This window comes from Silene latifolia, chromosome 4 (assembly GCF_048544455.1).
Source record: "Silene latifolia isolate original U9 population chromosome 4, ASM4854445v1, whole genome shotgun sequence".
NCBI classification, from domain to species: Eukaryota; Viridiplantae; Streptophyta; class Magnoliopsida; order Caryophyllales; family Caryophyllaceae; genus Silene; species Silene latifolia.
Genome location: NC_133529.1, coordinates 1811652 through 1825504, shown reverse-complemented (window position 1 = coordinate 1825504; position 13853 = coordinate 1811652). Strand labels below are relative to the sequence as shown.

Here is a 13853-nt window from a genome sequence, read left to right as displayed (position 1 = left end):
AAATAAATAAAAAGGTTAATTAAACATGCATTTAATTGTGTAATTGTTGTGAATCATATCGCACGTTGCTCGTTAATAGAATAAATTGATATTGTAAATCGTTTTACGAGAGACTTATTGTGTGACCGCCAAATTGCTATATCTTGTTATGTTGTTCAACGGCGAAATCAGTAAGTAATACTGATTATCGACAATGATTTCAAGACCGTTAGGGTCCGAGGACGAGTGTTTATTAGTCGCAGCTTGGTTCGGAGGTGATCCGGTTTAGCTTAACTGGTTCGAGATTGTGAGGTTGAGTAGTAGTGCTATGATACAAAATAAAACAAATTCGTGATAGACCGTCTTTCACAATAGTCACAAGTATATGTTTGTTTGGTCTAACGACGTGCGCATTTAATCGCATTACAATACAGGGGAAGGGAGATTCGAACCTATGACCTATTATTCACAATACCTCCGTCATAATCACTAGACTAAAATATACCCCCTCTGTCTCGGTCATTTGTTATCCTTTTCCATATTGGGGTGACTCAGTGAATTGTTGTCCTTTCTATTTTAAGAATGAATTTGATGAGCAATCTAATGATTCACACCCAATTTGTTTCACTTGTCATTTAGTAATTGACCACTTTCTCTTTCCTTGATCTTTGTGCCAAAACCAAAGGACAACAAATGACCGGAACGGAGGGAGTATTTGGTAAATTAATTACATGGTAAAGTCCTTTGAAAAAGTTTTTTTCATGAAGCATGAAAAATTAATTAATAAATGAGACAATTAGTTTAGAGAGACTAATTGCTAATCACTGATTCAAATCCAAACCTAATCTATATCCAAAACACTACAATCAATACCTGTTATATTTCTTATGTAATCTAACTTCATATCTGATGTACTTATATAATCCAAAACCAATTTAAAATGATTGATCATCGTGAACCGATAATCAATTTGAATTGGTCCGGGTTTTTCCACAGTAGTTTGAAATGTTAGAAAAAGTGGAGCCATATATTACAGTAAATAATATTATAATATAAATATAATAATACAAAGATAAATAAAAAAAATAATAAAAAAAAAGAGTAGAGTCGAAAGATGTAGCCTGGGTCGAATCGCGCTAGGCGCTTTCATATGAAAGATAACGCCTCCACTGCACTGGTTACCAAATAATGCGTTCTTCTCTCAAGATACGACAACCCGTTGCCCCGTTGGACTCCTTCGGTAGCAGCAAGAGGAGCCTCCGAACCGACGATCGCCCGATGCTCAATAATATTTTATAATGAAAGTAACTTTCACAAATTATAGAAATGGGGGATGTATAAAAGTAAATATAGTATATAAATAAACATAGTAGTTAACCATCCACTTGTGTCCAAATATATATACTCGTAAGTATGCGTAGCATCTTATGACTTGATATTATTTGTCAAAACCTCTCTTTGCAAAAGTAACCACAACTAGTTTAAATAGATAAAGCTTTATTACCATGTAATGTAATGGTAGGAAAAAACCCACACTCCTATACATTATTTATAACGTTAGAATCACCAACCAATATCATAACTATCATAATAAGTACGGAGTAGTAAACATAATAAACGGCCATTAAGTCCTTAATTATCAATAATATTGATGATTCCTATTAAATGCCATTGACCAACTTAAATGATTACTCTTAATTTCACCAAAATAAATAGAGAATAAATGACTCTATAAATCATATTAAAAATCAAAGTGACTTGAGTGTAGTGGAGCGTGGGAGTGCCTCAAAGCGTTGCAATTGGCAACGAATTGAGAAGTTTCGGGTTCGACTCCTCACACGGGAGTGCTACGGTTATCTGTCATCCTAAGAGATGTCTTACCTGGCACACGTGGTTTGCAGGGTATTGCATGTGCCCGGGGGATTAAACCCCTCGTCATTAAAAAAAAAATCATACTCCCTCCTATTCACTATTTTCTTCCCTATTTCCTTAAACGGACGGATTATTCAGGTTTTCTTCCCCTTTCTTATTTTGGAAACTTTTACTCTTATTTTATTCATTCATCTCTCATATCACCAAACCCCACTTAACTTTTACTCTTATTTTATTCATCTCTCTCTCCTATCACCAAACCTCACCTTACTCACAATTCCTTAATTAATTCCTAATTATTCATTCATCTCTCCAATTCACAAACCCATCATCTTCCTTTATTCATTCTTTAATCATCTCCTAAAATCTTGTGCCCACATCAAAGGGGAAGAAAACCCCGACTAGGAGGGAGTATTAAATATTTATTCAAATATTAAAACTCATTAAATAATTCTTAAATCACAATATTTTCCACCAATCCCCCAAATAATTTAAGAATTTAAAAAAGTCGTTAAAAACACTATTTAAATTAAATTTAATAAATCTCAAAAACAAAAATATATATTTTGGAAAATAATAATAGTGAGCATATAATACCGCGCGCTTAATAGGTGTAGGTACCTTTCGAGTTTGAACCCACACTTAATGTAAGTGAGCTTGCACTCGAAAGAATCATAGTAGTATAAATACTTTGAAGTAGGCCCGCAGATTAAGCTTGGACTCACCACACACACGGTACGGGCAATCAATCAGGTTCTATCAGTGGTGCACTTTAATGGTCATGCGTAGGTATCTTGTATAATGAATATCTGTTAAAAGCGTCTAAAGCAGGCGACTGTATTATGTTGTATCATGATATATATGTTCACATACATTCTATGTAGTATTATACTCCGTACTAGTTTAGATCTATGCGTGGTATTTTATTTTTAGAAAAAAAAAAGTAACTATAAAACTATTCAAAAAATTGAGTAATGTCATGAAATGTATATATTTATAACACAAATTCTTATTATAGACGGGCACTATCCGTCTATACGTATAAACGGATACCATTTTCCCTCACAAATGACCCATTTTGCCATAAAGTGGGAAGCACATGAGGGTGCCCCACCTTGTCCCCCCTACCCGTTTTATTAGAGGTCTTTACCCGTTTGTTCGCCCCACCCGTCTATACCAAGACCTATTGTATTTATAAACCAAATTAATGAAATTGTTTATAATTTTTTTATTAGCATATCATTTGGTTACGATTTAGCATACAAAGAACGAACTTTTTATCACAAAAAAAAAGACAAATTTTAAATAAGAGATTATATCAAAATAGGAAAGTAAATAAGAGATTTTATCAAAATAAGAAATGTAATTTAGGCGGAAAAACTTGAAACTTTTCCTATTCTTTTAGCAATGTTTGAGCTAAGCAGCATGTTGTTAATTCCATTGTTGATTGTTATTCTTACATCTCCTTTATTGTTCTTCGTCAAGATCTCGAAACCAACGACCAAGTCGAAGATTACTAATTTTAATAACTTGCCTAAGTCGTACCCTATAATCGGTCATTTGTTAGCCTTCTTCGGATTAACACAAGAGGAAATCTTTGAATGGCTTTCGAAGATTATATCCACTTGTCCAACCTCGACTGTTGTCGTGCACCCACCCTTTTGAACGCCTAGCGTCTTCACTGGTGACCCGACCACAGTGGAGCACATTTTAAAGACGCAACACAAAGTCGTCTTTAGAGATTTGTTTGGAGATAGTGTCTTTACCGAAAATGGAGATGCTTGGAAGGCTCAAAGACAAGCTATTGGTGTGGTATTCACCCACACGGCGTTGCAGAAATTTGCTGAAAATATCGTTAGTTCCGAGATTTCAGATAGACTAATCCCAGTTCTATCAGATGCCGCCAAGGAGAATAAAGTAATCGATCTTCAGGACTTACTTAAGAGATTTGCATTCGATAACATTTGTGAAGTGTCATTCGGGTATAACCCAGGATATGTGGCACCATCGATGCCAGATGCTAAACTTGTGAGGGCATTTGACGAGGCGTTGATGCTATGCCACAATCGGTTTCATGCAATTTTTCCTATTATATGGAAAGTTTGTAGATTCTTCAACATTGGTTCTGAGAAAAGGCTTAGCGATTTTGTTCAAATGCTTCGGGAATTCGTCAAAGGCATTATAGAGTCCATCCAACAAAACCTAGAAACAGGAATTCAGGAGACGAATAACAGTACTTTGTCCATTTTTCTCAAAACTGGTCAATTCGATGAGAAATTGGTCATTGACATGATGATTTCATTCATCATCGCTGGCCAAGACACAACTTCAGCTGCTTTAACTTGGTTCTTTTGGATGCTCCATAACAACAAACACGTCGAACAAGAGATCGTAAAAGAGATTAAAACCTCAAAAGTGAAAAAACACGCGAACAACAACAACAACAATAATAATAATAATAATAATAATAATAATAATAATAATAATTCTGTTTTAGAGGAATTAAAAAGCATAACGTACACCCACGCCGCACTTACTGAGACCATGAGGTTTTACCCCCCGGTGCCAGTCGAAATAAAACAATCGGCCAGTGACGACATTTTACCAGACGGTACCAAGGTGAAGAAGGGAATGACGTGGGGTACTTCCCCCACGCTATGGGCCGGTCTGAGAAGATATGGGGCAAAGACTGGCCCGAGTTTCGTCCAGAGCGATGGTTGAAGGAAGAAATGGATAACTTGACTGGGGTAACAAAGCGGAGCTTTGTTCCTCGGGATGCGTGCACGTACCCGGTGTTTCTTGCGGGCCCCCGGATTTGTTTAGGCAAGGAAATGGCTTATTTGCAAATGAAGAGTGTGGTTTCTGCCGTTTTGAGCAGGTTTAAGGTGATTTCCGCGGCTGGTGACGACTTCAACCCTATTTATGTTCCTGAAACCACCGCTAAGATGCATGGCGGATTTCCGGTTAGGATCGAAGAACGGGTTCAAGTCGAACCAAGGGACGTGAACTGAATTTACCAAATTCAATCGACTCACGCATATTAAAAATACCAACTCTATAATTTGTGTTTAAGAATAAGAAAATGAGTTAGCGTCATCCTCTCACATGCAATAAGTGGGGACCCTTTCAATAAAGGATGCATGTGAGAGGGTAGCACCCAATCTCGGCGCCTTATTATGGAAAATGAGTTGGCGCCACCGGGTGGCACTCAATCTCGGCGCCACCCTCTCACATGCAATAAGTGCCACCCGGTGGCGCCCTATCATTATCCCTAATAAATAATTTGTAGGAAAGCCTGAAAGTTTTATAATTTATTAAGCGAAAAAAACTGTATTATTCTTATAATTTCACACACGATGCTATACAAATATACTTCGTATAAAATTACTCCGTATTACGGAGAACTAGTGTACTATGACTTGTATGATTAACACAGGAGGGCGAGGCTGTGTACATCCGACCACCCCTTACCCCCTAACGAAAGACGCAATGAGTGAAGGTACACGGATATTATCCATCGAAAATGGATCGATATTTGGGGAAATTTCTCACATATTCTTAATAATAAATTCGAAACAAGTGCTTAACTTGTAAAAACTCCAAAATATCATAACAAAAGCAGAAATCAAATATTCAGAACAAAAACGTACTAGATGAGACGGGCCCGGAATGGAACCATTTCTCTAGAACAGTCAGAGGAGTAGGACGGCAGGCAATGGAGCCATCTCTGTAGAACAATCAGAGGAGTAGGACGGTTTGTCTTCTTAAGAAGTACCACTGCATAGACTCGTATTCCGGATGAGGCGGCCTTCTTAGCTTCGAGGACAATGTGATACCTTCCTCCATCAACTGCTTCCAAACATGCTGCTGTTACCTTCAGTAACTCCACTTTGCCATCCTGCCACATGAGCTACAAGTTTAACGACCGCGAAGAGGGTGATTGTAAATTTGTAATAGCACAATTTACTTAGCATCGATCATCACAAAGCTTGTTCTCGTCTAAAACGGTTTGATAATAAATTTTAGGGATATTCTCTCGTGTACCCCTCAACTTTTTCATTTTCTAAGATTTTTTTTTTTTTTTTTTTTGGCAGATGTAAAGAAAGTGTTTTACATTCTAGTGGTACGGCTCCCAGACCATACCTATAACTACAACATAAAACCCCAAAGAACTACTAATAACATAAACTAAAACAACAAGGTAATTGCATCGGCTCTCTATAACGTGTTGATGGCGTACGACGGATGTCTGAACACGAACTTCAATCTCAAAACACAACAATCTTTAATGGACGAGTAGCGCTGGCCATAGGAAAACACCTTTTCTTGCAAAAAAAAAACTTTGACCGTCAATAACTTTTGGCTACAAGTTCAAAATACGATGAAAACTTTTTCTTCAAATTGACTGTCACGAAGAGGTCTTCGGTTTGAAAAAGAATTCACCGACGTCTCAACTCGTAGTCGGGAATTATGGTCGGTCAAAGTTTATTCGTTTAAAAAGCTTTGACCAATCATAAGTACCGGCTACGAGTTCAAAAAGCGGTGATTTTTTTTTTTTCAAATTCAAGGCTTTGACAAGATAATTGGTTTGAAAAAAAAATTACCGTTTTCTGAACTCGTAACAGAGAATTATTGTCGGTGAAAGTTTTTTTGTGAAAAACGAGGGATACACCTTAGAAAACGAAAAAGTTTCAGGGGTACACAAAGAATTATGGGAAGTTCTCGTAATCTTACTGGTTGATCACTAACCTGTTCCATTGCATTATGTTGTTCGACTGCAAATTCAGCAAGAGATAAAATATCTGCATCATTAGATGCATCTTCACACAGAAGAATCTGTCCATCCTGAGAATCTTGGAGATGGCTTTTTCCTTCCCATGGATTGAAACCCAGATGCTCGACGATGATTTCGAGACCTTTAGGGATCGAAGATGGGGATGCGCTTCCTGATGGGGCGGTATTGGTTGGTGCTGGAGGTGCAGATATACTTAAATTAGTAATTTGCTCTCCAAGGACTCCGGCAGAAAGTGAAACATGAGAAGTCGTCTCTGCAATTGTACTTAAATGGGCATTTGCAGGATTAGTCGTCTCTGGAATTATACGAGGATTTGAGTGACTTTCCCATTGAAGTAAAGGAAGGGCGCTTGTGGGATTAGAAACTTGAGGGTATTGGGGGACGAATGCTAGGGTAGTCGGGATAAGTACAGGGAAACCCAAGACTTCATTGCTCCCAGAGGCTCCAAGGGCAGGGATGATGCAATTCACAAATGACGGGATAAAGGGCACTCCCCCCGATGCTGTGATCGACAATGTTGTAGTTGGGGTTGGAGATGGGAGAGTTTGAGCTACACTGGTTTGGACTGGACTAGTATGAACTGGAGTGGTACGGTTCTTATCAGAACCAGGAGAACTCGAGGGATCTGTCAAAAATCAAAACAAAACAAGTTAGGATAAAGATATACCTGTCCTCTGGATCGGATTTTCTGAAGATCGGTTGCATTTAGTCACTCGGTGGATAAAGATATATATACCTGTTCTCTGGATCGGATTTTCTGAAGATCGGTTGAAGGTGAAAGGAGGGGGTACAGAGGGTGGAAACCAGCCTGATGAATTAGCTGGTTGAAAAGCGTTTGAAACTCCGGAAACATTTGCAGCTGAAGAAGGTCCTGATATGACAGATCAACTAAAGGGATTAACAAACAAACAGTTCTACAATCGTCCTGGCAACTAACGGCGATATTCCAAAAGAACATATTCGTCACTGGGTTTTAAAAGCCAATTGTAATGAGCCGAATGCAAGAAAATTACCTCCATTCCTTATTTGCTTGTAATCCTCCGATCTCAGTTCTTCATGGCTCTTATTACAGTAGCAATTCATAGCTGATATTGAAGTATGGACGGGACTAGGGATGTTCCATGAGAGGTTCTGTTCGAAATGTCAAGATTAGACCTCGACTTATACAACAACAACAACATCAAGCCTTAATCCCAAAATGATTTGGGGTCGGCTGACATGAATCATCCTTTAGAACCGTTCATGGGTGAACGCACACCTCAAAAATGCGAAAAAAATAAATACAAAATTAAACCCACACAGCCACACCAAACAGGTAAATCAATGTTTGTAATAATTAATTTTAGGGTTAATTGATAAACAATACCAATATAAGGACCATTTTTCATAATCAGTACCAACATAATCAATAATTAGTAATCAGTACCAAAATATTAACTTTTTTCTATGAAAGGTACCAAGTCGCCTAAAAATCCAATCTTAACCTACTCAAAAAAGTCCAAAAAGCCATTATTCAAATACAAATGTCCACTCACCCACCTTCAAAATCCCTGCACATGAATTGTCAGCTATAGCCGGCTTACCACCTGAGAAGCAGACAATGAAATTAACAAGTTTTATTCAGAGCAAACCAGCAAAACAGAAATACATATCCTAAAAGCGTGCTCGGCAGAGTAAACAGTAAGGTGGTGTCTATTACAAATGCTCTAAGAGAAGGCTCAGCAGAGTCAGCACTAGCAAAAGGCCTAATTTAGTCTAGTCATGAAGAAAATCAAAAATTAAGATGTAAACAAAGATCAAGTTGCATTTAGTCACTCGGAAAAAGATATACCTGTCTTCTGGGACGGATTTTCTGAAGATCTTATGAAGGCGAAAGAAAGGGGTTCAGAGGGTGGAGGTGGAAACCAGCCGGATGAATTAGCTGGTTGAAAAGGATTTGTGCTCGAAACGGAAAAAGGATTTGGCACTGAAGAAGGCCCTGTAATGACAACTAACTTGGATTAACAAACAGTTCTACAATATGTATGTCCACTACTATCTTCCTGGCAACTAACTGCGATATTCCAAAATAACAAATTCGCGCTGTTCCCCTGGGTTCTGCTTGTAACGAACAGAAAGCAAGAAAAATTACCTCCGTTCCTTTTCTGCTTGTAATCCTCCGATCTCAGTTCTTCATGGCTCTTATTGCAGTAGCAATTCATAGCTGATATTGAAGTAAGGACGAGACTAGCGTTGTTCGATGAGAGGTTCTGCTCGAAATATCAAGATTAGACCTCGACTACTTACAAGAAAAACCAAATTTCCCAATATAGCCTGCTTTAAACAAGACATACATTTTCCTCAGCAGGACTTGGTCGATAAGGAGCACAACGAGTTCCTTCACGTGTGTTGTCGATTATAGCCGGACCACCACCAGAGAGCAGACAATGAAATTAACAAGTTTTATTCAGAAGAAACCAACAAAACAGAAATACCCCTCCATCCCAAATCCAAATTAATTATCCATTACGATAAAACTAATAAACAGGATACAACATTGCAACTTAATTTAGAAATGGATAAATTATTCGTCAGATAGGACGAGTTTTACTCACCTGCACCACAACGAGAGCTTGAACTCAGTTGTTGAACTCGAAACAATGGTTCTGTATTAGTCATGGTTGAAAATAGAGTTATATTTCAGCATTGTAACTTACTATGTGCATCATAAGCTGCAAAAAAAAGATATGGCGGAAGCTTACTCACCTCCTCGAAAAGTACTAAAAGCCGAACTCGTGTCTCCACACAATGGAGTTGTAGAAGTTGCCGCTGCAAGTGTTGTAAACATTACAAATCAAAGTTACCCGAACAATTTTCTAATAAAATGTGAAAACAACATTTTGTTATTAAATGGTCATTTTTTATTGCAAAATGTTCTCCGTCTTAATTTCAGACATAGTCCATCTGAAATTAGAATTTGCCCAAATATAAATACTTCAAGCTTATAAATAGTTTTGAAGGGAGCAAACTCACCTTCTCCAAACCCACCAAAACTCGACGATGTTTGTCCAAACGAAGAAGAGGTTTTAGCTGCTTATAATATAGAGTTTTTCTGTCAGCTAATCATCAAATAAGATACGGAGTACTCTCTTTCGTCTCAAATCAAGTACAACAACATTCTAACTCGGTTTTGGAAATGGAGAAACTAAATGCTCAAAGTTAAGGAGCTCTGGTCACAGACCAAAAATCATACTGTGCTCTTTTGAGTATAACAAACTTCTAAATAATTTTGATGGGAGCAAACTCACCTCCTCCAAACCCAGGAAAACTCGAACTCGATTGTACAAAGGGACTTGTATTAGTTCCTGTTGGACATCCAACTTTTTCGACAGCAAAACGTCAGCCAATAATCAAATAAAACACTCTCTCTGTCTCAAATTAAGTACTCCCTCCGTCTCAACAGATTCTTTACACGTTTATTCAGTTGTGAAGAGTATTTTAATAAAATATAAAGAATCTGTTGAGACGGAAAAATTGAATACTCAAAAGTTATGGAGCTCTGGCCACAAGAATCATATTGAACACTTGTTTTAAACTATAAACATCACAAGCTGCAAAATAGTTATGACGGGAGTACTCACATCCGAACCCTGTAGAACTCGGACTCCTTTCTCTGAACGCAGAGGTCGTAGAAGGTGCTGTTTTAGACATACAAATACAACATCGCAACTGAAATGAGTTACGGAAAATTAAAATGGTCGAAGTTAGAAAGCTTTGACTACAAAGGCGAATATTAACACCAGTTTTAGACTTTGAGCATCACAGACTGCAAAATCGTTACTCGTATAATAAGACCTCCAAACAACGAAGTTGCAGAGTATCGAGTACTTCATCTCCTGAAGTTAGGGAAATTTGACTACAGTATCGAATATGAGCACTAGATTTAGACTTTAGGAATCCTCACCTGCACCGAATCCAAAAGAATTCACGCTTCGGTTTGGAACAACTGCATACGCTGGTGTGTACGATGCTGTTATATATTCGTGTTTCAAGTCAGCCGAGAATCAAACAGAAATTATAGAATATGATCAAAAAAATCAAATGTACTCTCGGCTACTTACCACTAAAAAAGCCATTTGAAATATCTGCTCCAGATACAAAAGCATTCGAGCTTTGGGTTGCAGAGGACGGAGATGCGAATGTGGACACATTTGATGCTGTTAAATACACGTGTTTTTTTGTCAGCAACAAGTCAGTCGAGAATCAAACTGAATATGATCAGAATAAATCAAATAGACTCTCGGTTACATATACCTACTGCAGATGTGGAACCATTCGATGCTGTTAAATACGCGTGTTTTTTTATCAGCAACAAGTCAGTCGAGAATCAAACAGAATATGATCAAATAAACCAAATGTACTCTTGGAAACTTACCACCAAAAGCCCCATTTGAATTCCCTACTGCAGTTCCAAACAGATTTGAGTTTCGGGTTGGAAAGGGCACAGATCCAAATGTGGGCCCATTCGATGCTGTTAAATACGCGTGTTTTCTTATCAGCAGCAAGTTAGTCGAAAATCAAACAGAATATGATCAAATAAACTAAATGTACTCCCGGTTACTTACCACCAGAAGCGCCATTTGAGTTACCTGCAGCAGTAATTCCAAAAGAATTGGAATTTTGGGTCGCAAAGAACGGAGATGCAGATGTACACCCACACGATGCTGTTAAATAGATACGCGTTTTTTTTTTTTTTTGTCAGCGACAAGTTAGTCAAGAATCAAACAGAACATGATCATAAATCAAAATGAATCAAATGTACTCTTCGATTACTTACCACCAGAAGCGCCATTTGAGTTACCTACTGTAGTTCCAAAAGGACTCGAGTTTTGGGTCGCAAAGAACTGAGATGATGATGTGGAGCCATTCGATGCTGTTAAATACGCGTGTGTGTTTTTGTCAGTCGAGAGTCAAACAGAATATGATCAAATAAATCAAATAATGTACCAGAGGCAGCATTTGAGTTACCTACTGCAGTTCCAAAAGGACTCGAGTTTTGGGTCTCAAAGAACGGAGATGATGATGTGGACCCATTCGATGCTGTTAAATACGCGTGTTTTTTGTCAGTCGAGAATCAAACAGAATATGATCAAATAAATCAAATGTAGTCTCGGTTACTTACCACCAGACGCCAACTTTCTGCTAAACGGGATGATATTGCTGTGAAATACATTCAGATTACAACAAAGTTAATTACTGATCATATCGTATTGTCGCGAACAACTACTTCTTATTGACAACAATCTGAACAAGAATAGCATCAATGGAGCTGACGGTTTTACACAATTATTGTAAACAATTGCTGCGAAATACATTCAGATTACAACATAGTTAATTACTGATCATATCATATTATCGCGAACAACTACTTCTTATTGACAACAATGTGAACAAAATATCATCACTGGAGCAAATTAAGGAAGGTTTTACACAAATTTATTGTAAACAATTCAAATAAATGTACATTACCCACTGCCTCAATGGCTCCCGCAAATTCCGGGGTAAGGGGGTGTCGGATGTACGCAGCCTTACCCTTGTGTTAGCAACACAAAGAGGCTGTTTCCGAATGACCCGGATGAAAATTGCGTCGAGAACTGCATTGAAGGACCGCCCGCTACTTTACAAAAGAAAGAAGCGCAGCCACTTTAGTGAGCTATTTTGATTTATTCATTATAATCCATAACCAGAGAGTAATGAGTCTTTGCTCCAGAGAGTAATTGTCATATCTATACAACAACAACAACAACAACAACAACAACAACAACAACAACAACAACAACCACCCAGTGCCTCAATGGCTCCCGCAAATTGCGGGGTAATGGGGTCGGATGTACGCAGCCTTACCCTTGTGTTAGCAACACAAAGAGACTGTTTCCGAATGACCCAAGATGAAAATTGCGTGGAGAACTGCATACCACTACTTCACAAAAGAAAAAAGCGCAACCACTTTAGTGAGCCATTTTGCTTTATTCCATCAAAATCCAGAACCAAAGAGTAATGAATCTTTGGCTCCATTGGAAATATGGAAAGAATTGTCATATCTATACAATTTAATTAAAATACAAGACCGTCTCATACAAGAATTTGGACGTGTTTGCTTTTTTTTTTTTTACGACGGATCAAATAAAGTTCAATTCAGTAATTGATTATATGAAACATCCAACATTTTTTTAAAAAAAAAAATCAATAATTCTTTCTTTGATCAACAAGAAAGAAGACTAATTTGGGCGAAAATTCGAGTAAATTGTGTAAAATACGTAGAGATACTAATTTGCGCAAATTAAAATGGAAAGGAATTAAAAAAAAAAAAAAAAAAAAAAAAGGGAAAAGATTCATGATCAGAATATCGTCAATGTCGTAAAGGAGGCTAGCAGGGACAATCGTCACTCGATATCAACTTTACTAGAACGGGGGAGTAACGGAAATTACGAAAGAACAAAAGAAATTGAAATTAATAAATTGAAATAAAGATTACCTTTGAAGCATTGAAAATTTGTGTGAATTAGTATGAATGATAAAGATCAGTAATTTTTACCCGTTTGTTTATATAGTGTTACGGTAAATTGGTAAATATTAATAAACAAAATATTGCGTGGGAAAAAAGCAGTAACATAGGAGTACTTACTACTTAGCTTAGATGTAACGCTTATGTGACTGCTTTACAGTAACGGTCTACCAAGCATGGGCCTTTGTTACTTAGTTTCGTATCATTTGTGGACTTGCGGTTCGGGCTTAAGATCAAAGGATAGTAATTGGTCCAGGACCCGACTAAGATATGCCGGGTGCCCGGGTTGGATCACAATGGGACGGGTTTGAATCTCATTTCTTTAGCCCTGTGGATTTTTTTTTTTTTTTTTTTTTTTTTTTTTTTTTTTTTAAAGAAAACTAGGTTGATCATTTAGGGTAGGACCAACCTATCTCATCCTTTCGAATGAGGGAGGTAAGCTGAAGCCACCGGCTATCAAACCATCTCGAAAGAATTGGACATGAATGTCCAACAGTAGCCATGAAGTCAACAACCTTGTTGGCTTCACGAAAGCAATGTTTAATTATCACTTCATCGAAAAAATGAAGGTCTAATTTTACATCCTTTAATTATCACGTGGATTTTGGTATTGGTGAGCAATTTTAGGTCCGGACTGGGACGGAGCGATTCTTTTAGGTCTGG

The 13853-nt window shown here is 37.7% G+C and overlaps 2 protein-coding genes across 4 annotated transcripts; one reads left to right on the top strand and one right to left on the bottom strand.

The window, feature by feature from the left end:
• Window positions 1–193: 193 nt before the first annotated feature.
• On the top strand, window positions 194–4862 carry LOC141653882 (cytochrome P450 94A1-like). Its single transcript, XM_074461748.1, has 3 exons — window positions 194–254; window positions 3551–4196; window positions 4730–4862. Exons 1-3 carry the CDS (start codon window positions 194–196, stop codon window positions 4860–4862), a joined length of 840 nt encoding a protein of 279 aa, XP_074317849.1.
• Window positions 4863–5463: 601 nt separating this feature from the next.
• On the bottom strand, window positions 5464–13308 carry LOC141652508 (uncharacterized). 3 transcript variants are annotated; one of them, XM_074460021.1, is made up of 22 exons: window positions 13161–13308; window positions 11808–11845; window positions 11654–11725; window positions 11463–11558; window positions 11251–11349; window positions 11061–11156; window positions 10934–10966; window positions 10747–10842; window positions 10590–10655; window positions 10267–10323; window positions 9934–10005; window positions 9659–9718; window positions 9392–9454; window positions 9242–9291; window positions 8980–9060; window positions 8778–8895; window positions 8478–8624; window positions 8186–8232; window positions 7660–7777; window positions 7383–7517; window positions 6601–7271; window positions 5464–5749 (listed from the first exon to the last, which is right to left on the bottom strand). In XM_074460021.1, exons 1-22 carry the CDS (start codon window positions 13169–13171, stop codon window positions 5501–5503), a joined length of 2475 nt encoding a protein of 824 aa, XP_074316122.1. In that variant the 5' UTR covers window positions 13172–13308; the 3' UTR covers window positions 5464–5500. The 3 variants fall into 3 exon arrangements, with proteins under 3 accessions (XP_074316122.1, XP_074316123.1, XP_074316124.1); XM_074460022.1 differs by lacking the exons at window positions 8778–8895; window positions 8980–9060; window positions 9242–9291; window positions 9392–9454; window positions 9659–9718; XM_074460023.1 differs by lacking the exons at window positions 8778–8895; window positions 8980–9060; window positions 9242–9291; window positions 9392–9454; window positions 9659–9718 and having other exon boundaries at window positions 11275–11349.
• Window positions 13309–13853: the final 545 nt, after the last annotated feature.